This window comes from Mustela lutreola, chromosome 9, assembly GCF_030435805.1.
Source record: "Mustela lutreola isolate mMusLut2 chromosome 9, mMusLut2.pri, whole genome shotgun sequence".
Classification (NCBI taxonomy): Eukaryota; Metazoa; Chordata; class Mammalia; order Carnivora; family Mustelidae; genus Mustela; species Mustela lutreola.
In genome coordinates, this window is record NC_081298.1 from 23,255,529 (window position 1) to 23,280,398 (window position 24,870).

The following is a 24,870-nucleotide window of genomic DNA, read 5'->3' on the forward strand; positions in this document are numbered from 1 at the left end:
TTTTTTAAAAAGATTTTTATTTATTTGACAGAGATCATAAGCAGGCAGAGAAGCAAGGAGAGGAAGCAGGCTCCCCGCTGAGCAGAGAGCCCGATGCAGGGCTCGATCCAGGACTCTGGGATCATGACCTGAGCCAAAGGCAGAGGCTTTAACCCAATGAGCCATCCAGCCTCCCCTCTTACTAACATTTAATACTCAGCCCCTGAGTTGGGGAGGAAGGCTGTGGTGTGGCCCACAGCAGGCCAGGAGCATCCCTGAAATGGAGGGTGTCAGAAACTTAGCCATCTGGAACAGCGTTTCTCAGGAATGGGCCTGGGCCCACTGCCCCAGGTGTGCCAGGGTAAGTATAAATATAAAAAGCAGGCTCCAGAAACTTACTCAGACTTTCTGGATTTGAATCTCAGATGGCTGGAGCTTGGGGATCTGCATTTAAACATTTCCCCACTATTCCTGGGGACTAGGGTGAAAGCCCCTGCTCTAGGCCTTTGGAGAGTGGGCTCAGAGCCAGGATGGGGGTTGCAGTAATGGAGGTAGAGTGTGGCAGAGCCATGATGGGAGCAGAGAGGCCCAGATGCGGGACAGACAGGTGTTGATGTTGACAGTTCTCTGTGACACTCTGATTCTTATTTAGGGCCTGTGTGCAGGCATATCAAGGCTTGGAATACCAAGGATACACCATGGGTTGGGGTTATGGCTAATCTCTGAATTAGCATTCGGGTTTGCTTACATGAGTTTGATCAAAATGTGCGGTCTAAGTATGTCAGCCTGTACTTCACATCCATGTGTCAGCTGTCCGTGGGTCAGCCTGTCTCCTGTGTGTTCACGCCTTTGTCTCCATGTCTTGAGTCATTTGTCCACCCTGGTGTGTATGATGTGTGTGTGTGTGTGTGTGCACGCGTGTCCCCGAGAATGCCTGGGTCCGTCTGGATCATAAGCCAACCTTCTTGGGGGCTCTGGAAGGTGAGGGTTTGGAGGAAACTTGCTAGGAGGCTGGTGGGGATGGAGCAGATGATGCTGGGGTGGGGCCAGGGTGGGGGTGGGCAGGAGTGTGTGCTAAGGGCCTGGCCCCGCCATTTCCCTGGGCGGGCGAGTCTCAACAACAGGCAGACAGGTGAGGCTGACCTGACAAGTTCTAGAGGCCAGGGGCAATGGGGCGGAGCGTGGCTCTGACTTAGAGTAGCAACAGGTTGGGGGCCTTGGCACATAGAGGGCGGGCGGGCAGGCAGTGCTTCTGTTAGTGTGTTTCTCCTGCTGCAGCCAGCCCCGGGGTGCAGGCCATGGAACCTGCTGGAGGGTGAGGGCAGCCGGTGGGCAGGCATGTTTGGAAGCCTTGGGCCGGGGGACTTGGGAGCCCAGGGCATGGCAGGAGCCCTGCGGAGCCGGGTGGAGGAGCTGAAGCGGCCGTGGTGGCGGGAGGCCTCACCGCTGGTGCTCCAGCACAGTGAGGCGGCCCGGCTGGCAGCCGATGCCCTTCTGGAGCGGGGAGAAGCTGCCTACCTGCGGGTCATCTCCGAGGAGCGGGAGCTGCCCTTCCTGAGCGCTCTGGACATGGACTACATGACCAGCCATGTGCATGGGGGCCCTGAGCTCAGCGAGGCCCAGGGACCAGAAGCCTCAGGGCCTGACCACCTCAGCCTGCTCTCTGAAGTCACCTCGGGCACTTACTTCCCCATGGCCTCCGACGTTGACCCCCCAGACCTGGACTTGGGCTGGCCCGAGGTTCCACAGGCCACAGGCTTCAGCCCCACCCAGGCTGTGGTCCACTTCCAGCGGGACAAGGCCAAGAACATCAAGGACCTTCTGCGTTTTCTCTTCAGCCAGGCCCGCACGGTAAGGGCCTTATCTCTTCTGGCATTAATTTCACAGATGTGGAAACTGAGGCCCAGGGAGGGAAAGGGATCAACCCCAAGGCCATACAGTAGCCTAGGGACAGCACTGGACTAGAACCTCCACTCTGGAGGGTGGGCATGTGTTTTACTTACCTTGGTAACTGCCTGGCACTCAAGATCATTCGACCACGAACACGCTGGATATGCACGCACGACGGTGTATACTACAGGGAGAGATCCTCTGCATCTTTCTTGGGAGAGGGTCCTTGGTCTTTATCAGAGTCTCAAAAAGGTTTATGATCCCAAACTAAGAACTCCAGCCTTGTGAACATTTGAGTCACCACCTTGACTTTCAGAGCAGGAAACTGAGGCCAGAGAGGGGCTGGAACTTGTTCAGGGAGGTCCAGTGTCAGTTGGTGAAATAGATAGTTTAGGGGGAGGCTGCTGCCTTCTAGGACCTATCACCAGCCACACCTCACCCTTCACCCACTGCAGCTGGGCTGGGAGCAGGGAAGGGGCACTGGTGCCTGGGCCACAGCATGGCATTGGAGGGCTGGGCTTTCTGTTTTGCACCCAAAGGGAAGAGGAATGGAGGCTTCTGGGCTCAGGTTTGGGGATTAGGGGCTCAGGAGAAAGAGAAGGAAAAGAGCTGGTACTGGTGGTCAGTACCTAGGAAGGCTCCAGCCACAGACATGGCCTCATTCCCGAGCCCTGATCTCCGACTCAGGAGGCAGGGGCATGGATCAGATGACTCCAAGAAGGATTTGAGGTGAGTTAGACTCCATGTCTTTGTCTGGGGAGCAGCCCAGAGGGTGCCAGCTGCAGAGATCAGGAGCCAGCACGTTGGGAATCTCACGGTTACCTCCAGAGCCTCCCTGGCAAACCTACCTGTGCCCCAGGCAGGGGAGGGCCAGGCTTGATTAGCACTGGGAATGGGGTTATTAGTGAAGTGGCTGCTGTTGTCACTCCTGTCCCTTTGATCTTCCCTACCTGACCTTCTTCCCCTGACCCCTGGTCAGGCCTGTGACAAGGAGGGATCCTTAACCCCATCCAGACCCCCCACCCCTATCATTTGGGCCAGGAGCCATGCTTCCACTCTGGGCTGCCACTGACTGTCCAAGTGACCTTGGGAAGTGTTTCCTTTTCTTGTAGGCCAAGGTCCTTGTTTGTTAAGCAGGCAGGAGGCAGGGAACATTTGTTGAGTGCTTGTCGTGTGTGGAGTATTTTCACATCTAACCCCCAGAACTATGACATAGAGCTCCCATTATCCCCATTTAACAGATGAGGAGATTGCGGCCCCCAGAGGTAAAGCAACTCGCCCAAGTCCACATCACTAGCAAGTAGCAGAGTGCAGATTCGAACCCTGTTCTGTCTGGCTCCAGAACTGGGGCTCTTTGTCTTGCACCTCTTGACTCAGCCTGGACGAGGAGAGGCGCTCTCGCAGCATGTGTACGCAACAGGAAGAAGGGGCAATTGGGGGCTTGATGGTGCAAGGATTTTTTTTCAGGGCTTCTCTGAGACAGTCCATTGTAGGAGGAGACCACAAGCCCCAGCCCCACAACCGAGCAGAAAACTTGGTTCCACCTGGTGTGGGTGGAAGTGAGGGAGTCCCTGGGTATGGGAAACCATGCCAGACCTCTGCAGCTTCACAGGGAAACTGAAGCAGGTCTGGCAAAGGGCTTGAGGATCCCAATAACTGGCTTGCCGCTCTAATTCTTGCGGAGGGAACCGCCGACAGAGCTAGCCCTGGAGCTAGTGGGAGAGTGTGAGGTACATTGGGAATCAGGGTCTCGGTTCTGCTTCTGACTCCTTTCCCGCTCTGGGCCTCTTTGAGAAGCTCAGGACAGATAAACACTCTGTCCTCAAAGATATGCACGTAGAAACTTTCAGATTCTGGGCATTCAAAACAGGGGACCCTCCATGCGTCTCAGTTAAGGAGAGTTGTTGTTGTTAATAAGCCCTTTCAGTCCAGATGTTTTCCCAGGCTCCAGCCTCCCGATGTTAAGCCGAATTCTCTTTTCCTGGACCCCAGTTCCTAGCCCTGCACTGGGCAATGTTCCGCGCAGGACTGAGTTTCCCTTACATCCCCCAGGTGGTGGCCGTGGTGATGGATGTGTTCACTGACATGGAGCTTCTATGTGACCTCATGGAGGCCTCGAGCCGGCGTGGTGTCCCCGTCTACCTGCTTCTGGCCCAGGAGCACCTCAGGCACTTCCTGGAGATGTGCTACAAGATGGACCTCAATGGGGGGCACCTGCCGGTCAGTGAGGGACAGGGGCAGTAACCAAGGGGTGGGGTGGGGAGTTGGCGAGGGAAGAAGGGTCAGTTGGGTGGTCAGGAAACATTGGGGGTCGAGGGGAGTGGGCAACTGCGTTCCCTTCGCTGTTTAAGGTTAGAGACTGCGTGGGATTTAGACAGGGCTTGAGTCCCATTGTCTTAAGGTCAACAACCAACCTCCCTCTGTCCTTGGCCTAGAATATGCGTGTGCGCAGCACGTGTGGGGATACTTACTGCAGCAAGGCAGGCCGTCGCTTCACGGGGCAGGCCCTGGAGAAGTTTGTCGTCATCGACTGTGAGCAGGTGGTGGCGGGCAGCTACAGGTGAGCATGTGGGACCCGCAGAAAGGGGCGGGGGTCTGTGCCACTGGCTGGTGAGGGTGCCTGGGGCCTGGCAGCTTGAATGGGCCTCCCCTCATCCATCCCTTCCAGCATAGACTGAGCAGCTGCCCCCTGCCAGGCATAGTACTGGGCTCAGGAGATAGTATGGGAAGCAAGACAGCCCCAAGCTGGACCCCGGAGGAGGTCATCCCGTGGAAGGATTGCTTTAGTGCTTTTGGCAGAGAAAATGGCTATGGTACCTCAGAACTGGAGACTTCAGGGAATCTCACCCCCAGTCTATTTTACAGATGGGCAAGTTGAGGCCCTGAGATGGGGAACCATGGGCCCAAGTCCTCTAAGCTCAGCTCTGAAGTCAGAGCTCTGCGTCAGCTGGGTCCTCAAGGTGGTGGAGGTGTGGTTGATGTCCTCCCCTGGTTGTGACCCCTGCCTAACCCCAGGGTCCTGCACTTGGCCTTCTGACCCTGACCCTCTGCCCCCAGCTTCACCTGGCTTTGCAGCCAGGCCCACACTAGCATGGTGCTACAGCTGAGAGGCCGCATCGTGGAAGACTTTGACCGAGAGTTCCGCTGTCTGTATGCCGAGTCTCGGCCTGTGGAGGGCTTCTGTGGTGGCGAGGATCCCGTGTCTCCTAGGGCACTGTGTCCTCCCCCAGCGGCCCTGGGCTTCGGGCCCGCTGTGCCAAGCCCCACTTCCTCCTCACCCTCCAGCACCAGCCTCAGCAGCATCAAACGCTCACCTCTGATGGGCCACTCCTCTTACCTCGCTCCACCGGGAGGTGCTGGCTGCAGTGACACGGGTGTGGGGTCCTCATCCCTGGGCCCCGCCCGCCGCGAGGCCAGTGGCCAGTCCTCTCTGCAACGCCAGCTGTCAGACTCAAACCACGGCTCACTGCTAGGGCTCTACAGGTCCAATCTAGGCAAGCTGGGGGCGTCCCCATGGTCCCAGTCCTCTCCTGCCCTCAACCACAATGGTGCTAGTCCCTTAACCCTAGCAGTGGGGTCACCTCTGCTTGCTCGCCAACGCCCCCTCCTCCCCTTCCCCCAGGGGGCTGTAGTCCTGTCCCGGCTCCCAGAGAATGGGCTTCTGGGAAGCCAGGAGTGTAGCCCCCAACGAGGTCGCTGGGTCCCTGGTACAGCCCTGGAGACAGTGGAGGAGAAGAAGGTGTCTCTGAGTCAGAGCCATAGCCAGTTGGATCTCCTTGTCCCCTTCCCCAGAGCCAGAGAAGCCGGAGGCCCTGATTCTGGGGTTAACCCCAACTCAAGCTCCCCCTGGCCTGGAGAACAGGCTCCAGAGGACAGGAAGTTGCCCCCAAACCAGAGATACAACCAGCTGGATCTCCTGCCCCAGACCCAGGGTGCTGGGGGTACCCCTGAGTCAGGTTCCCCTAGACCTGGCAACCGAACCCCAGAGGACAAGAGGCTGTCCTCGAACTACAGCCACAGCCAACTGGACCTCCTGGCACAGTATCCCAAGGGTGGGGGCTCCAGAGTGCCTCCTGAAGCCAGCTCCTCAGCCAGAGCTGGCAAGCAGGGTCAAGATGAGCGACGACGGACACTGGGCCACAGCCAGCTGGACCTCATCACAAAGTTTGGCCCATTCCGGGGCGAGGGACCTGGGCCCAATGGTCTCCCCAGACCAAGCCCTGCTCGAAAGGCTGGAGTGGGCTCTGGGGATGAGAAGCGGCTGACCCTGGGCCACAGCAAGTTGGACCTCATCACCAAGTATCATCAGTTGCAGGGTGCCAGGCAAGGACCTGAGCCTGGCCTCCCCCGGGGCCCCACAGGTGGACATCACAATGGCAGTAACAATGGCCTCTTTGGGGATGAGAAGCGGCTGACCTTGGGCCACAGCAAGCTGGACCTCATCACTAAGTACAACAAGTCCAAGTTCAAGCTGCTTCGAAGCCGCTTTGAATCCTAGTCCTGCTCCCAGCGGAGACGTGTCCCTTCTCCATCTACTTAGACTCTAGATTTATCAAAGTTCCAGACTCCAGGCCACTCCAGCAGGGGCTGCATGGAGAGCAGAGGGTGTCTAGAAGCCCAGGTTAAATACTCACTGGGCTCGGGATTGTTTACACACACACACACACACACACACACACACACACACACACAGAGAAATGGAACCCACAGTACCTGCCCTTTGCCACTGTGCTGGGGACTTCACACTGGTTAATTCCCATCCTTCATGCTCATAATATCCTACAAGATAGACCTCTAGAAGGTATACATGTCTAAGGTCATAGATATTATCTTTCCTGTCTTAGAAATGTGGAAGCTGAGGCCCAGAGAGTTTGATGACTTGGTTGGAATGAGATCCAAGTCAATGGCAGAGCCAGGGCCCAAACCCCATGTCTCTGACTCTTAAGATGGTGTTTTTGCACACGGCACACTACTATCAACAGTTCACATGTCCCCTGCACACAAAATATGCACATTACAGAGATGCCCCAAATGCCATACAATACACTGACGGGGTTCACATCCACAAACTGCACACCCGTAGACACACAGAAAGTACACAAAGGTTCATGTGATAAACCCAAACACCCAGAATTCTAGTTATAGGTATTCAATAAATGTTATACGGCTAAATCAATGGCTACACAAAATATATACATTCAGTTCACCTGTAGATCTCTCAGGAACCACAGATGATAAATGTGCACATAACCACACACACACACACACACACACACACACACACACACAGACTTGCACACACCAACCAGTATCTTCTTTGACCTAAGCGGTGTACCTGGCCCTGGACTAGCATACAATGGGGCTGACAAGTAAATCAGACTCGGTCCCTGGGAGACAAGGATTAAATGCATAAATGCCGGTGGCAGGCAAGACAAAGATGTATCTAACTAAAGATCAGTCAGTGATGGATGGTGGAGAAGGAAGGGCAGAGAGTGGTGGTGACGGTGGAGTGGTGAGCAGTTTCAAAGGAGGCAGACTTTGAGCCAGGCCTTGAAGGATGGGGAGGATTGGACAGATGGTGAAGAAGAGGAATTCCTGGTAGAAGGAAGCGGTTGAAGAGAAGCCAGGGAGAAGACTGGAGAAGTGGGTCTGAGATGAGCTGGGGAGAATGTAGAGGGCATGGATACTCAGACTCCCGACACACACACACACACGCACACACACAGGCACACAACAGTTTGCTGAGTGTCCCTAGAAGCAAAGGTTCTGACAGGTTGTATGTCCTTTTCCTGAGTTCACCACCTGTCTGGGACAGTTTACATGATACAAATCAATAAAGGCAGACATGCTATGACCCAGCAGCAGCCTGGTGTATTCTGAGAAAGGTGGAGTTATGAAACTGCATGTTGAGGGTTGGGAAAGGGCACTGTTCAGTCCAGTTATGGAGGGCTCCCTGAGAGAGAGTGGATGGCTGCAGAAGGGCTGGGGGTGAGGGGAGGTGGGGGGAGGACAGGGGCTCCAGGCCTCCTCTACCTTCATTGTGACACTTTTTTTTTTAAATTTTGTATTTATTTATTTGACAGACAGAGATCACAAGTAGGCAGAGAGGCAGGCAGAGACAGAGAGATAGGGAAGCAGGCTCCCTGCTGAGCAGAGAGCCCGATGCGGGGCTCAATCCCAGAACCCTGGGATCATGACCTGAGCCGAAGGCAGAGGCCTTAACCCACTGAGCTACCCAGGTGCCCCTCATTGTGACATTCTGAGAGGCCCTGGGGCTTTGTGGATTCTACAAAATGTAGATCAAATTCCTCTCATCCACGAGAGCCACCTTGACTGCCACCCTCTATCTCGGGGACAGAAAGTGGCTGCTGACTGATCAAGCACATGCAAGGGGCACACAGTGGCAGCCAGTCAGGACCCACACGGTTGCCCATCTGGACCCTCCCTAAGACGCGGCTTCATTCATCCTTCCCTCTCTCCAATATCTTCTTCAGCCTGGTTTCTTCTACTTCTCTGGCCACACCTCCTTCTCCAGCCTTTGTCCTGGTCTAATTTCTCCCCACTGGAAGCCTCCATGGGTGACCTCATCTGCCGGAGACTTCAGCCCCAAATCTCAGTCCCTCACTCTCTCCTGGGCTCCAGATCTGGCTGGACATCTGTCTCGCACCTCACTCTCGGACTGTCACCTTACTCACACCTGCTCTTCCTCCTTAGGCTTTACTTCAGTAAATACCTCCATCATCAGTTCACTGTGTCTCTGGGAGACATCCCTGGCTGCTCCTCTCTTATGTCTCGCATGCAAGCAGCCACAGGTCTCAATCAATTGCATCTCCTAAAAAACTCATGAATGAATGAATGAATGGATGGATGGATGGATGGATGGATGGATAGATGAATGAGAGCACGCTTGGGGCGGGGCCAGGTGGGGTACAGACCTGACCAATCGCAACCCTGGAGTCCTCCCACGGGGTGGAGCTACGGTGGCCGCCTGCGTGGCTGGGTGCGCCGAGCGTTCCCGGAAGTCTCCCTGGGCGGAGGCGGAAACGGAAACCTACTTAAGGCCGAGTGGACTCCTTTGCCGCGTGCGGAGGTAGTGGTGGATTGGTGAGCCCGTGCGGAGGGACAGATCCAGGATCCCGGCATCCCGGCATCCCGGCATCGTTAGTGGTAGGAGCCGGAGGATTCGAGGCTAGAGAGTCTAGAGGGGCCCAGTGGGCGGGACCCGAGGTTTGAGGGGCCGAAAGGGGCGTGGTCGCAGCGGGGCTTGAGGGGCCGAGGCCCGCGAACCGGGACCCAGGGGCCGGGAGAGGATCTGCGGGCCCTGAACTCCCGCTCCCGCAGCCCTTAGGCCTCATGGCGGTCCGAGCGTCTTTCGAGAACAACTGTGAGATCGGCTGCTTTGCCAAACTCACCAACACCTACTGCCTAGTGGCCATTGGAGGGTCCGAGAACTTCTACAGGTGCGGCGGGAGCCCCGGATCCGCGGGCAGTGGCGTGGCTGCATGGCGGGGAGGGTTCTGAGAGTCGGGGGCTCTGGCAGAGTGAGGGCTCACGCCCCTGAGCCCCGTAACCACCGAGTCCATGTTCCTACAGTGTGTTCGAGGGTGAGCTCGCCGATACCATCCCCGTGGTGCACGCGTCCATCGCCGGCTGCCGCATCATCGGCCGCATGTGTGTGGGTAAGCCTGGTGGAAGACGCGGAGCGAGGGAGTGGAGCCGACCAGAGGCTTTAATTGTAGCCTCGGAGGGAAGCCCAAGTGATCCTTGGATTTTCCAGGCTTTCATCCATTTTCTTCAGAGACGAGAGAATCTCTCAGGCCTGGGCCGGACCCACTTATTGTCAGCAGATCTGACACTGGAGAAGGCTTCAGGATCCATAGGATCACAAATAACACTAAGTGCTTTCACTCTTACACTTGATTTCTTTCCTCCTTCACCAAGACCCTGGCAGGTAGGCATTATTGCCTAATCGGATTAATGATGAAGCTAAGATCCAAAGAATCCCAGTGACTCACCAGGTTCCACACCTAGTGTGAGAGAAATTGAAATGTCATCTCTCCCTTGCCACTGACTCTGGGCATGTTGCTTCCTCTCTATGAGGATCCAGTTCTACCACTATAAAATTACAAGCTAAAATTCTGGGTCATCCTGTTCAGTTACCCATTTAAATGGTAAATCCTCTACCATGTCTCTGAGTGGCATCCCCATCCTACTCCCCTACTTCCCATCACTGTTGAGTCTAGCCATTGGTCATTTCTTTGAGCTGTATCTGTCTCATTGTCGCCCCTTATTTCTTTACCATCACCTCTTCTTGCTAGTTCTTTTCACTGGAGGCATATAGGAATTTGTTCTTTTATTATTTTTTTATCATAAGCCTGATGATCCTGGCCTCTGAGTATTTTCTTATTCAGGCCAAACACTCTCATCCCTAGTCATGAACTTTGGACTTGATACTTGGTGTTTTTTTTTTTTTTTTTTGATAATGTGTGGTAACTCAGAGTTCAGAAGTTCAGAGTTGTGTTCTAGCTGTAGTAGGTGGAAGTTTAGTTATGGTTGTTACAATATAATTGTAGTTCATTCTTTTTTTTTTTTTTAAGATTTTATTTATTTATTTGACAGAGAGAAATCACAAGTAGGCAGAGAGGCAGGCAGAGAGAGAGAGAGGAGGAAGCAGGCTCCCTGCTGAGCAGAGAGCCCGATGCGGGACTCGATCCCAGGACCCTGAGATCATGACCTGAGCCGAAGGCAGCGGCTTAACCACTGAGCCACCCCACCCAGGCGCCCCTAATTGTAGTTCATTCTTACTGCATTTTGTATAGGTATATAACACAATATATTCAACCATTGTGCTGACAGTAGGCATTTGGGTAGTTTCTGGTTAGTTTTATTACGAATAGTGTTGCTCTGGCTTTCACTGAACAAATGGACATATTTCTCTTGGATATATAATACCTAGGAGAGGAATGCTTGGGTCACAGGGTATGTGAATATATGTACCAGGTGATGCCAGATAATTATCTGAAGTGGTCGAGCAATTTACACTCCTGTTGGTTGTTCCATATATCTTTGCCAACCTGTGGTGTTGACATTTTTAAAAAAATTTTAGCCTTCTGGTAAGTGTGTAGTATTACCTCAGTTTTTAAGTAGCAAAATACACAACACCAAGAGTTCCTCTTTCTAGTCCTGGTCTCCCCTGGTTGATGATGGCAAAGTGGATGGGGTGTGTTGGGACAGATTCCTGGGCTATCTGTGGCCTGCCCAGTGGGACTCCTGGTCCCCCCTGGGTGTTGTATGGATCAATAGGTTGGTGGGCCGGGGGCTGGACCTAAAGCTTCTTGGGGAAGCTAACTGGACTGGATTATGTCTTCAGCCCCTAGAGCATAGCAGGCATCCTGTGGATTTGTGGTCCGTTCTTGTCCCACCTCTTAATTTGGGTCTCTCTAGGGAACAGACACGGTCTCCTGGTGCCCAACAATACCACCGACCAGGAACTGCAGCACATTCGCAACTGCCTCCCAGACTCGGTGCAGATCCGGAGGGTAGAGGAGCGGCTCTCAGCCCTGGGCAATGTCACCACTTGCAACGACTACGTGGCCTTGGTTCACCCAGACCTGGACAGGGTAAGGTACCCTGATTTGGCCCGGGAGTCACAGGACCAGCCTAGTCAGTGGTTGGTTAGTCGCTGGTCTTGCCAGGACTTAGGGGTGTCTTTTGTGGGTTCTTTTTATACTTGGGCTCTAGCATGTTACGCACTCATTCGTGCCTGACATGCTAGGCATTAATGGGGCCTTCCGTGGTGTGGTCAGTGCAAGAAAGAAGCTGAAGAGGGAATTAATCCTTCAGAGTCAGGGAGATGGTCACATCCCGTCCCGCAGCCAGTACCAGGAGGGATGATTGACAGTTGAACTTTTGAGTATGGGTTAGAAGAGAGACAGTGATTTGGAGACCAGCCTGTCTACTCAGGGCATTCACACATACTAGGGGCTCCCGAGCGGGCCTTGACTCTGCTCCAAGCCATATGCCCTCCTTTCTCTGTGTGAAGCTTCCATACGCAACTACGTAGCAGAGGAATGAGGGGCTTAGGGAGCCCAGCCCCGGGGTGGTTCTGGGCATGGAGGGCCCTGGGTTTCCTTGACCTGCAGGTTCTGGGCTGAGTACCATGCCTTTGGCTAACAGGAAACAGAAGAAATCCTGGCTGATGTGCTCAAGGTGGAAGTCTTCAGACAGACAGTGGCCGACCAGGTGCTCGTAGGAAGCTACTCTGTCTTCAGCAATCAGGGAGGCCTGGTACATCCCAAGACTTCAATTGAAGACCAGGATGAGCTGTCCTCTCTTCTTCAGGTCCCCCTTGTGGTAAGCGTTCCTTTCTCTGACCTCTGTCTCCAGCTGAGGCAGCTCCGTTGCCCTATATAAAGGATCAGAGTTACTACCCGTCCCAGTTAGCAGTTGGGTTTGCAGGGCGGGGAGTGGGATTTGGGGAACGTCCTTAGCGGGGAGTGGCAGGACTTGGGCTTTTGGGGGCATGAGACACACTGAGCCATCCCTTGGCAGGCGGGCACCGTGAACCGAGGCAGCGAGGTGATTGCCGCTGGGATGGTGGTGAACGACTGGTGTGCCTTCTGTGGCCTGGACACAACCAGCACAGAGCTGTCCGTGGTGGAGAGCGTCTTCAAGCTGAACGAAGCCCAGCCGAGCACCATCGCTACCAGCATGCGGGACTCCCTTATTGACAGGTACATGGGCCTCTCTTCTGCCTTTGGAGGGTAGGAGGAGATGCCACCAAGAATGGGAGCCGCACTGTGTTCGTACCGGTAGGTTCTCCTCATGTGGGAGGGCACACCTGCAGCGCTGCTGAGGGGTCCCAGGCCACAGCCAGTAAGCATTGCCTGAATATCATCACCATCTCTGAAGGCTCAGCTCACAAAGCTTCCCTCGGGGCCGTCTTATTTTCTCACCACGTTGTTTTGTTGTCTGGCTGCTTGTGTGTCCGTGTTCTCAGCCTGCAGCCCAGAGTCTGAGACAGAAAGAGCGGTCTACAGAGGGAAGGAAGGGAAGCTGCTCTTAGGAACTGAGGAGATTCCTAGGGGGCCTGTTGGGGTGGGGTTGCATCAAAATTGCAGTCGTCTGGATTTTTGTGTGCTTAAGGAAAAAGCAGGTTCTTGGGCCCTAACCCTGGAGAGTCTGGGGTGTGAGGCTCTGGAATCATTTTTCTTTGGAAAAGCAGCAGGCGTGGGCAGTCACCCTTCCTGGAGGATTCTTCTCAAAGCATGCCGCCCCCAAGTATCACAGGAATCTGTATGAGAATAGGAACCCCATAGTAGAGCAAGCACTCAGTTACAGACCCCTTACCTAACAGGCAAAATTATCCTTCATTTTCCCTTCTTCATTCATTCATTCACCTGATGTGCACTGAGCCCTGTTCCCGAAGTGGCTTAGGAAACTCCAGTGAGACACTCTGTTATCCAGGAAGGTTTTTGTGGAGGACACATCATGTAGTCTGGTCCCCAGGGGAAGGAGTTAGTATTTGAATAGGCAGAGATGGAGTGGGGAAGCACTTGAGACAGACCCTGAGTGGGAAAGTGTGGAGTGGGCAAGGGAAAGGCAAGGACGTGAATGCTTGCATCAAGAAGTTTTGACTGTGGGCCTGTGATTTTGACCTTGAATCTATGTTGCAATGCTTGTTGATGGAGATTCTTGGCATCACCCCTCACTCACTGATTGCCTAGGTCTGGAGTGAGACCCAGCCATGTGTGGTTTATTTTAATAAGTTTCTCTGGATGATTCTGATGCGGAACTGTCATTGGGAGAGCAGCTGAAAGGATCAGTTGAAATGGGAAGGTGGTATCAGTGGATTTGTCATTTGTTCAATAACTTCTTTTTGAACATCTGCTATGCCAGACAGTCATGATGTGGTAATGAATAAAATACATGCTCCCTGCCCTTGTGGAACATATAATCTTAAAAAGAAAACAGTGGGTACGCAATCATTTCATTAAAGAACAAAACTTAAAACCTCTTAGCAGCCTAAGAACAGAAAGACATTTTTGCAACCTGATTTTTTTTTTTTAAGATTATTTATTTGACAAACAGAGATCACAAGTAGGCAGAGAGAGACGAGGAAGCAGGCTCCCTGCTGAGCAGAGAGCCGGATGTGGGGGTTCGATCCCAGGACCCTGGGACCATCGGGACCATGACCTGAGCCGAAGGCAGATGCTTAACCCACTGAGCCACCTAGGTGCCCCTGCAACCTGATCATTAATACCTACCAAAAAACTACAGCAAATGTTGTATTTAATGGTGAAGCTTTAGAAATTGCTCTTAAAGCCAGGCAGAATTTACTCACAGTCCCCAGCACGTGTCAGCATATAGTGGTCCTAGGTCATGCAGTTAGATAAAGATGTGGTATTAGAAAGGAAGAGCTAAAACTCACTGGCTTCCTTTGGTTTTGCACCCACTGATTTGAGGTACCCATGAGCGCTCATAATGATGGGGTCAGGTAGGTGATTAGAAATACGTACTCTAGGGGCGCCTGGGTGGCTCAGTGGGTTAAGCCGCTGCCTTCGGCTCAGGTCATGATCTCAGAGTCCTGGGATCGAGTCTCGCATCGGGCTCTCTGCTCAGCGGAGAGCCTGCTTCCCTCTCTCTCTCTCTGCCTGCCTCTCCATCTACTTGTGATTTCTCTCTGTCAAATAAACAAATAAAATCTTAAAAAAAAAAAAAGAAATACGTACTCTAGTTTTATAATTTTATGTGTGATTATTACCTCCAGGAAGAATGTTCTGGCCCTATTCCTGTCACTGGGGGATTTGAGGTCTGGGCATGTCCCTTCTAATTTGAATCCTCTTACTCCCTTTTCTGATGTTTGTTGGACTTGACCTCTGAGGTTCTGGTTTATGATTGATAAGTTTGAATAAATTACTGAGTTGAGTGGGGAAGGAGTTACTTTTAGGTTTTAAGCTCTGAGGGATCTGGACTGGATTGTGACTCAAGGAAGCAGTGTAATCTGGGCCGGGCAGCAGGGTGGGACTCTGAGTGTGGCTTTTCGGGGCTGAGCTGGAACAAAGGGGTAAGGGTGGAGGCAGTGTCCTAATAAAGGGTGAGGTGCACTCTGAGAAGAACCTACTGACAGTATTCCCTCTTCTCTCCCTAGTCTCACCTGAGTCACCTTCCATGCTGTTCTGTGGGCTCTTGGCTCTGGACTTCGGCTCCCTCCATGCTCCACCCAGTTTGTTCTGGATGCTGGCCGGGAGTTGGCAGAGAGCTCACTGGGACTGAGTGGCTGTATGCCCAGTTTTTCACCTGTGCCCATCTCCTGAATCTACAGTTACTGCAAAAATCTGCCATGTTGTGCTGTCTGTCAGGCCTTAAGGGCTCCTGACTGACTGCTCTGTTTGCTGTACCACTTCCATTAAAGGGCAGCTGCCTCTTGCTATTCTCGAATGTGTTGTTTGGGAGCCTCCGCTTGCAACCCTCCTTCGCTAGCACTGTTCTGGGGGGAAATGGGTAGGATGCACACACACACTTCAGTTTCGCAATCACCCACCACCCTCCCACCATGATCAAGATGGGTGGATTCCTCCTATGGCAAGAGGAAGAAGCATTCTCTCTACTGCAATTCTCGCATTTTCCACACAACTTCAGCCTCATACTTATGGGCTTCAAGGGGTGAGAATCTGGTATGAGAACGTGTAAGGGGTCTGGAGCAACGGGCCACACGGTAATCTTGTCTCCTTGGACCGAGGTGGACGGAGGTTGCGGTGCTGGCTGCCACCCTCTGCGAAACAGCTGCCCACCGTAGCTCCAGTGGGTGTGGGAAGCGTCGGGAGGAGGAGTCACTTGTGTCTCCGGGCGGTGTGTGGGGCGGGGCCCTGGGACGCTGGAGCCGCATTGGCCGGGGGCTGGTGGGTGGGGTTGTATCTGTCAGGTCCGCCCCCGGGGTGTGTAGCAGCGGCCTGAGGGCGGGGCCGGTGCGCGCGATGACGCCACGGCGCCAGCCCCTCCGGCGTAGCTACGCTGCCTGCGGAGCGCCGTCGCCGGCCCGGGAGCTGGGATCCCGGACACCCGCGGCTCCCCTGGCGCGAGGTGAGGGCAGGGCTGGGCTGGAGCGGGGCGGGGAGACGGGGTGGCGTGCGGCCGGCCCACGCCTGACGGCCTCTCTTTGCAGACCATGGGCTCTCGGCTGAGCGGCGGCCAGGGCGCCGCGGAGCAGGTGCAGCCCCAGCCCCAGCCCCAACCCCAACCCCAGCCCCGGGCGCCCGAGGCCCCTGAGCGGCCCCCGCCAGAACCCGGTCCCTGGGGGCCGCTGGACGATGTGCGCTTCCTCATCACCTGCACCTCCTGGTACTGACAAGCCACCCTCCGCAGTTACCGCCTGCCGCCAACTGTCGTTCTGTTCGCCTCACCTGGTTCGTCTCTCGTGGTCTCTTTCTACCCCCGGTGCCCAGGAGACGCTCGGAGAGTTGAGGAGGTCACGGAGGACCATGGATGGGGCACCGGCTTGCCTCTAAGCTACCCCCAGATTTGTTCGCTTATCAGCCTGAACCCAAACCAGCTCAAACCTTCGTGCTCACCCCTCCCCGTAGCTTCAGCAGTCTGGGTCCTGGGGCAGCCCTCCCCAGCACTGATTTCCCAAACCAGGCCAGGACTCCTGGTAAAACCCCAAGACTGCTGACTTGACCTCCTGTCTTCTGTCCTTTATTGCTGAGAACCTGGCTTTTGCTTTTGTCTTTGGTTATGGCACCACGTGCCTTGCCTTCAGAGAAGATCTAGCCACAGTGACCCTCCCGGTGCCCTTCCTAGGGGAAGTTGCTCTGTCGTCCTGGATCCTATTGAGGCATTATCAGGCTGTGTTCCGGGAACCCCAGTAACCTTGGGCCTACAGGGCCAGCCTTTTGGAGAGAGGAGACATCTGATTGCTGGGCTGGGAGATGAGATGCATGGGACAGTTCCCAGACACCCCAAAGCACCTTGTTCCCCTTCTCCCAGAAGCTTCTTAAGGCCACTCCCAGAACCTGATCCTTGTTCCTAAATCCCAGGGAAACAACATACTCTGTATTTTTGTTTTATTTAGAAATGATTTAAAAAACATTATACAAAGGCTGATCAGTTTAAAATGTGACCGACACTGAAATGCTGTGATGTTCCCCAGGCTGAGGGAAGCTGGGCTCTGGGGTCCCCAGTGCTGTGTCCCTCTGTCTGTCTGCCCTGTCCTGGGGTGATGGACAAACAGATGACCACAAGACAGGAGAATCCGAGATTGGAAGCCTCCAGGCTGAGCCCTCTCTGGGCCTGGCCCTGCATCCCTCACGTCTGCAGCCTGCTCTGCCTGCCTCCATCTCCTGCTCTTTCTCAGCTGGCCTCCGTAGTACCAGGAGCCAATGGGGAGCCTGGGGAGCCTAGAGCTTTCAAGAAGTGAGAGCACCAACCTGAGGAGTGGAGGGGGACCTAGAAGGGGAGAAGGGAGGCCAGGAAGAGATGGATAAAAGAGACCCTTCTGATCTCATCTTGGACCCTAGAGGCGTCCATAGGTGGGGACCCAAGACTCAGCCAGCCCACCGGATGATGGCCTGGGTGAGAAACAACCTCTCTGTGCTTCATTTGAGGGCACGGTGAGAGGTACCCTAGGCTTCCCAGGGCCTACACGAGTTTCATGTGAGTGGACAGGTATGAGCTAATAAAGTGCTTTGCAAAGTATAAAACACTATACAAACCTATGAATTGCTAATACCTCTGCAGTTGTTCCCCACCCGCCCCAGGGAGCCCGCCCTTGGCCAAAATGAGAAAAAACAGAAGGATGATGACAGGGAACACAGTGGACCCACATAGGTGCCTCTGGGACAAGAGAGATTTTGCTCAAGACAGCTCCCAGGGCAACAGTAGTCCCTGCCTGCTACAGGTTAAGCCAACCCAAAGCTCAGAGGCCACAGGGTAGGGGCAAGGCCCATGCAGGCTCAGAGGGTCAGGATGGCATCTGAGGCTCTGCCAGCACCCTGAGGACTGATACCTCCTTTTGGCTTTGACAGAGAGCCAGTGGGCACCACTGAACCCATGGGTCTTTCCTGGGGCTCTTCAGTGACAAAGGGGGCTGTCTCCACTGGGTTGGAGAGAGGCAAGCTGAGCCCTAGGAGTCCTGCCAGACAGTGAAGGGTTGGCCCCTAGCAGTGGGACTGTTACCAGTTGGGGGTGCCCTTTTCCAAAGAGCAGTGCAGGAAGATGGGCCCAGTGAGCTGGGTTAGCAAGGGCCAAGCTTGTATAAACACTGCTTCCAGGCTGAGAGATCGAGTTGGCCTCAAGGTAGCTAGGGGTGTGGGCTCTGAACACTTCAGAAGGCTCCCCTGGGCATGTTACTCCAAAACCACAAGAATGTTGGCCTGGAGCCTTTTCTGTGCACCTAATTAGTCAGACTGAGCCCCAGACCACACCTAACTAGTCGGGCTGAGCCCCAGACTGTAAGCAACAGGGCCAGGAACTGGGGAGCAGGGAAGAGGGACAGGGAAGTGGAGGGTGTTCACAACTCAGATCAGCCTCCAGAAACAGGGTCAGCTCCTGCCCCAGCCCGCTAGCCTCATGAGCTGAATCCAGCTCTTGGGGTGTCTGGGCACTAGAGTGGCCTTAGCAGCACCTTGGTCCTTATCTCCTGGGGAAGGGCCGGCCACCCTGGCCTCATCACCAAGATAGTCACCTCTAATTCACCTAACGCCTCAAACAGCCTTTGCAGAATGGGACTTTTAAAACAGTAGTGACAGGACATTTAAATATTCACGACATGACAGCTGGGTCCTTGTCAGACCCAGCTGGGCCACAACACTGCCTGCAACATGTGACCCTAAATCCTAGGTCTCAGAGGAGACCCTGATGCCTGGAGCAGGTTTCCTGAGGGATCTGCTGAATGCCAGCAGGGGAAACCCAGGCTTGTTGCCCACCGTGTTTGCAGCAGGGGTCTTGTAGCCTTGGAGGACAGTGGGGTGGGAGTAGGGGTGGGGGGGGACATCTGACCAGCAGGTGTTGGCAAAGGGGGACCGGGATCGGTGGCATCTCCCAGGTGGGGCTGAGAGTGCTAGTGCTGGCTTCCACAGGAAGGTGCTGGGCCCAGCTGGGAACGGAGCTGTGGTGCCTCATTGATACCACAGGATTCAGTGACCACAGGGCCTCCTCCTGGCATGGTCCCTGCCTCCTGATGGGGCCTGGCCTATTCCCTTGGGTAGGGAGCAGTTTACCCAGGACAGAAGGCTGGCAGCTGGGTGCCAGACACCCACCCTGGGGCACAGCCACCACCACTCCCTGCCCCACGTTCAGCCTAGGCCAATGTACCTACCACTTCAGCTGCATGACCCCTGGCCTGGGGCCCTGCTGGCCCCTGTGGGCAGTGGCCAGAGCTGCCCCTCAGACCCTGATGAGGAAGGGCCTGGCTGGCCAGACCGAGTGGACGGAGAGAGCTCTGGGCTGCTCACACCCACTCCTGGACTGGCCGCTTATAGTAGGTGACAGGCTGAGGGCCTGCCTTGTTCTTGAACTGGAAGATGGTGTAGACCAGCACCAGGATGCAGAGGGAGAGGATGCAGGGGATGACCACAGCCACGGCATTCACAGAGCCTGGGACGTCGTTGATAGTCACCATGATGTCCACATCGTCCTGGGGCAGCCGCCGCTCCTTCCGTCGCTCCACCTCCTTCTGGTTGCAGCCCATCCAGTCACGCAGGATGTTGCGTGGGTAGCCTGGCTCCACGCTCAGTTTCTGGTTGTCAAACTTCCAGTAGTCCCGGCCCTTGTAGAAGTAGGTGTAATCTGCAGAAACAGGGCCCAGCATCACTCCCAGATGCTTCCCTCCCTGCACCTGCTCTGACCCATGGCGAGAGGGCAGCATGGAGGAAGGGGACCTCTCCCACCCTGGAGTCCAAGAGGAGCTCTGAAGGAGGGGTGGGAGCAGCACGTAGCAAGGCCTGGAGGTGGGGAGAGGGCAGCGCTCACACACTCTGCACACAGTGTGGCAGGGCCACGGAGTATGACCCATACAGTTGCAGAGAGGTGTGCCCAGGACCTGGGGCCGCCCAGACCGTCATCTCAGAGGTGCTGGGAAGCCACTGAGGGGCTTTAAGTGGTAAGTCCCAGTTTGCCCCTCTCTGCCTTAGCTTTGGGTCACAGCGCCATCACATTTGCCTTTCACCAGCCCCCCCCTTCACACTGGTGAGTAACTATGGCTTGGACAAGTGCCTTCTTAGCTCTGGAGCCTCAGCCCAGCTCCTGCCTAAGGCAAGGGGGGGGGGGTGGGGAGCAAGACTTCTCCTTTTGTTGACAGCAGACACCACTTTGTCACAGTTATCATGGGTTTTCTTTGGCTTGTCACACATCACAACACAGAGGCAGGGTCTCTGGGACCCTGCTGGGGAAGGGCCTGGAAAGAAAGGTGGGGGGGTGGGGGGTGGGCTGCGGTGCTGGGCAGCCACAACATCCTCAGGGCCAAGCCAGTCTAGAGACAACAAAGCAACTCATTCGGGCTCTCCTATTGGCCAGCCCCCCCACACCCTGGGACTTTCATTGGCCAAAGTCCTTGATGTCACCTGTCTCTGAGGCTCCCAGAAAGACCATTAGGTACACAGGAGATGCACCAAGTAGCAGCTCTGCCCCTGAGACTTTTGGCTTTCTTACCAGTGACATCTCCTTGGAGAGCCCTTCCCCCAAACCCCCAGCTTTCCCTCTGCATTCCCTTCCCTTAGAGCTTTTGTTGCCACCTTAGCTGTTTTCTGCCTCTAGACTGGGAGCCAGGGATGCAATGCAAGGCTTGTTTCCTGCTCCTTCTCCAGCTCTCCCACGCAGGCTGACACTCAGTAATTATTGTGGAGTAACTGAATGACTCCTGCCATTCTACGTAACATAAGACACGCCAACCAGAAGTTGATGATGGCAATGATGACAACAGCTAGCACGCACAGGGCAGGGACCGTGTACTAGGTGTGTGTCTAAGTACTCCCCTTAATTTATCTTATTTAATTGTGAAGAAATGCCAACGAGGTAGGTACCATTATTATCCCCATTTGATAGATGAGGATGCTGGGAAAACAGATGTTTTGCCCAAACTCCTAGGAAGTGGTGGAGGTGGGACAGGAAGCCAGCCAGGCTCCTGAGTCCCAGATCAGGGGAAAGTTATGGAACAAACATCCATGGACTCCCACTCTGCACTGGGCAACACCCAGTCCCTCCTCTTGAGAAGCTCCTAGTCTGATGGGGAGCTCCCAGCCTGGCCTCCAGGAGGAGCTTTGGAGATGTCTCATAAATATAAAAGGCTTTTCTTTCCATTGGCCTGCCCTCAAGCCTTATTACACAAGCACCTTTGAAAGCACCCGTATCCATCATTGCTTTTCAGATCTGAAAACTCGAGGAACCCCTAGAATACATCTGAGGACCACTATTTGAGAGATGCTATCCAAAGGGGCGAAGTCAGTCTGTGGAAACATAAAATGTGAGACATCCCTGCGGATGAGAGGTGTGACTTGGTAGCTGGGAAGAGAAAGGGGTAGACATGAGGCCTTTGTCTTTACCATCAGGCACCTTTCTCAAATCTGGGTACCTTGAGAGTATGCCCATGGACCCTGTTGAGACCCATATAAAATCAGCCCACCCCCTACACCACCAAGCTTTTACGTACATCCTTCCTTGCTGATGAAGGCCCCCTGCGGAGCCTGTGGGATGCCCTTCCACACAGTGATGGGCTTGGGGTAGCCAGGGTCCGTGGCCCGCCTCTCCTCGCTGTAGCGCCAATACCGTTCACCTTTGAAAAAGTAGGTCTTGCCCACGGGTTCCCAGCGCAGAGCTGTATCGATGCCTTCTCGGGGAAGACAGCTCCCCAGCTCTCCTAGGCTGTGGGGGTACCCAGGCTCCACCGTCACCTCCTTAAACACCCAGTACTTGTCACCTGTAGCCAAGAGAAGCCCAGAATCAGCCTTCCCCAGTCACACAGTACCAGGGGTGGCAGCTAGTGCCACGGGTCTATCTTCCAGGACTAAAGTCATTCACAGAGCCAGAGGATCAGGGGGAAGCAGCTAAGGTCTGCTTGAGGTCCTCTGTGGGAGACTGAAGCCCCTTGGCCCTGGCAGAGGATGGGAGCCAGAAGCCAGTCACCACAGATCCTGGGCAGCTGGACCCACGCCGCCCAGCCTCCATGCCCCACCCCGCTGTTGGCTCAGGTGACCTGCTCCTCTCCTCTGGGGTGTCCTCAGCCACTCCTGTGGCTTCACACATATGAGGACTCCCCCACCTTCCACCAGTGACACCCAACTCTGCAGGTTCACAGCGACTCCCATCGGACCTGAGCCCCAGAGCCAGGAACCCTGATCCCAGCTTCTGGGCATTTCCACATCTGCTTCCCGGAGTTCCTCATCGCCTCCACAGAGGGCTCCCTCCCTCATCACCTTTCTGCCTCCCAGTTCCCCAACAAGAAGCCCTAGCATCACCTTTGCCCCTCTCTTTCCTTCTCCTCTCAATGTTCCGCCTCTTATGAGGCCTTTTGCATCGTTTAGCTGTCCCCACCCTGGCCTCACCAGTCCTCCCTGGTGCGAGCCTCGTCGACTCTCTCTCCTTCCCTCCGGCAACTGACTCAGAAATGGCCTCCGCACCTCTGACCTATTGGATTGCCACCTGCCCCCTGGCTCTCCACTACTCAGAGACGTCCCGTGAACTTCCAGCATTGCTCTAACAGGTCAAGACCGCATTCGGCCGTAACCGAGGCTCCTCAGGACCCTCCCCCACTGTCCCTTCCAGGTCACCGCTCACAGCTGTCCGACGTGGGGCTCCGTGGTCAGTCAGTCTAAGCTCTTCCAGTGGACGTGCACATTCCCACACCATGACTCTGTTACCCTCCCTTACCCCTGGACTGCCGTCCTCACTTCTCACTGTCTCTTACCCTTCTGGGGCTGGGCCCACCTCGGGATAATGGAAGTGAAACCACCTAGCTCTGAGTGGGCAGGACACACACGCTAGCTCCCCCTGCCCCCTGCCCTGGCTTCTGCAGCCTCTGTGACCTCCTCCCAACCACCTCTGCTGGGATGGCCTCCCATGGAGCCCCGCATGGTCTTCACGTGCCTGGACCACCCAGTGTAGCTGAGCCTTGTTATCCCACCAACTTGGGCGCACAGACCCTCCACTATCTCTTCGTGACTTAATTCCCCCAGACTGTGCTTCGCCTGCCTGCAGGGATCTGCCCTGTCAGAAGTCAGTGTCTCTGTTAGGGCCAGAGGGGCCCTTGGTGTGGGGCACCTGCTCCTCACCCCACCTCTCCCTGTGTACAGATGGGAAAGGGGGGTCCTGAGAAGGTCAGGGAACTGTCCCAGGTCTCTCAGCACAGACTGTATTACCTTTGAAGAAGACAAATCTTCCGTCGGCCCTTTCGTAGGCTGCATCTATGCGGGCGGGCAGACCCTTCCAGAACTGCTCAATCTGCATCGGGTAGCCCTCTTGCACCCGGTTATTGCGCAGGCGCCAGAACCAGCGATCCTGGAGGTGAGGGATGGGGGAAAGGCATGGCAGGCCCTGCCTCAATCTAGTGGTCTCAGCCCTGGGGCTCAAGCCTCGGTAACCCAAAAGCTTCCCCTGGGCCCAGCCCTGCAACCCTCCTTGATGTCTGTCCATCTGCTGCTTCTAGCTTCCAGTGCCTTGTGAGGAAGACAAGATGCCTGTGAACTCTCTTCATATAAGCTCCTGATGGTTCTTGCTGCCCAAGACATGGGGCCATGAGACAGACAGCAGATGGGCCTGGTGCAGGGGTGAGGTGTGGAGGACCTGGAAGGGATGATGCCGGGCCTGGTGTGGCCACATGAGGGCAGCAGAGAGTCACTGACCTTAGCGGCCACTCCCAGGCTGGCCACTGAGCCTGGGCAGAGCGCCCCCCTCGCCAGCTGGCTCCACCCAGCAGGGCAAGGACCCTGGGAAGCAAACTGTGGGAATCTTTCAAGACCTGGATGTGAATTCAGGTTCCTCCACTCAGAGCTGCACGACCGTGAGCACAGACTTTAAGCACCTCACCTACAAATGGGGGTAACAATGGGGATCAGATGAGAGATTATGGGTAAAGTGCCTAGAACAGCAGGGGGCACATAGTTGGTGTTGAATGAATGGCAGCTCAGTAGGCCAAGTGTCTGATCAAAGCCCTCTTCTTCAACTAGTGTCATGGGCCTGTACAGGTAGGCAGTCTGGGCAAGGCCTATAACCTACCAGGAGCTCAGTTTTCTCATGTGTGAATGGGGATGATAAAACCTAGACTGGCCGAGGAGCCATTCGGTAGGGGATCAGAGTGCAGAAGGATGAAGGTCATGTGTAAATGATGGTACAAAAACTAGAAAAGGTTTTTTTAAGGTGTTTTACAAAGTACTTTCACAACGAGTTTTTTAAACCTTAGTTTGACTTTCACAATCTATTGTTAAGTAGATTTGAGATAGTCCAAGTCTTAAGGAAGGCCAAGTGACTTTCCTAGAGCTACTCTGTGAGAGGCAGGCTTGGCGTTGACTCGTGTTGCCGGACTCTAGCTTGGTACTCAGAGCTTGCTGGGAGAACTCCCTGAGAGGAGTGGGGGCAGCCCCCACAGCCACCCAGTGTGATGGAGACACGCTGGCCAGGTCGCTTTCAGTGGAGGGCCTGTTGCCCTGGTGGCCCAGGGTGTGGTCAGCGGCTGTTTTCAACTGCCAGCTTCTCTGGGGATGGCCTCAGCTTTAGAGAGCTCCCCCAAGGTCATACCCCTTCTCATCCAGTGACTGAATGAAGCAGGAGGCCCAATATGGGATGACTCTGATGGGCCATTCTAGCTCCAGAACTCCCTATGGGGGTGGCCAACTCTGCAGCGGACCTAGTTGCTGCTTTTCTCCCGTCAGGCTTGCTTCCTTCCCTCCTTCCCAGATTTTGATCCCAGAGGTACTTCCTAATTGAAATCCTGCATTCCAAACACTGTCTCAAAATCTGCAACACACCCACCAAACAGGCTGGCCTGAGGTTGGAGCATGGCTGAAGTGACAGGAG

General features: G+C 54.8%; 4 protein-coding genes across 7 annotated transcripts in view; 3 read left to right on the forward strand and 1 right to left on the reverse strand.

The window, feature by feature from the left end:
- Positions 1-1,247: 1,247 nt before the first annotated feature.
- On the forward strand, positions 1,248-7,767 carry FAM83C (family with sequence similarity 83 member C). The gene is made up of 4 exons (XM_059133423.1): positions 1,248-1,830; positions 3,922-4,089; positions 4,305-4,429; positions 4,927-7,767. The coding sequence occupies exons 1-4, from the start codon at positions 1,318-1,320 to the stop codon at positions 6,365-6,367; spliced, it is 2,247 nt and encodes a 748-aa protein (XP_058989406.1). The 5' UTR covers positions 1,248-1,317; the 3' UTR covers positions 6,368-7,767.
- Positions 7,768-8,868: 1,101 nt separating this feature from the next.
- EIF6 (eukaryotic translation initiation factor 6) lies at positions 8,869-15,309 on the forward strand. Of its 4 annotated transcripts, none has more exons than XM_059133418.1 (7): positions 8,869-8,959; positions 9,211-9,329; positions 9,463-9,548; positions 11,314-11,489; positions 12,046-12,222; positions 12,421-12,602; positions 15,020-15,309. In XM_059133418.1, exons 2-7 carry the CDS (start codon positions 9,223-9,225, stop codon positions 15,027-15,029), a joined length of 738 nt encoding a protein of 245 aa, XP_058989401.1. In that variant the 5' UTR covers positions 8,869-8,959; positions 9,211-9,222; the 3' UTR covers positions 15,030-15,309. The 4 variants fall into 4 exon arrangements, with proteins under 4 accessions (XP_058989401.1, XP_058989400.1, XP_058989403.1 ...); XM_059133417.1 differs by having other exon boundaries at positions 8,877-8,962; XM_059133420.1 differs by having other exon boundaries at positions 8,896-8,973.
- Positions 15,310-15,819: 510 nt separating this feature from the next.
- Positions 15,820-16,545, forward strand: MMP24OS (MMP24 opposite strand). The gene is made up of 2 exons (XM_059133421.1): positions 15,820-15,951; positions 16,034-16,545. The coding sequence occupies exon 2, from the start codon at positions 16,037-16,039 to the stop codon at positions 16,214-16,216; it is 180 nt and encodes a 59-aa protein (XP_058989404.1). The 5' UTR covers positions 15,820-15,951; positions 16,034-16,036; the 3' UTR covers positions 16,217-16,545.
- Positions 16,546-18,809: 2,264 nt separating this feature from the next.
- Positions 18,810-24,870, reverse strand: part of MMP24 (matrix metallopeptidase 24) — a 40,930-nt gene continuing 34,869 nt past the window's right edge. Inside the window, exons 7-9 of the mRNA XM_059133416.1 lie at positions 23,217-23,355; positions 21,512-21,778; positions 18,810-19,653 (exon numbers count right to left, since the gene is read on the reverse strand). Of these exons, the coding sequence (XP_058989399.1) occupies positions 19,316-19,653; positions 21,512-21,778; positions 23,217-23,355 (744 nt within the window). The 3' untranslated portion in view covers positions 18,810-19,315. The remainder of the gene's footprint in view (positions 19,654-21,511; positions 21,779-23,216; positions 23,356-24,870) is intronic.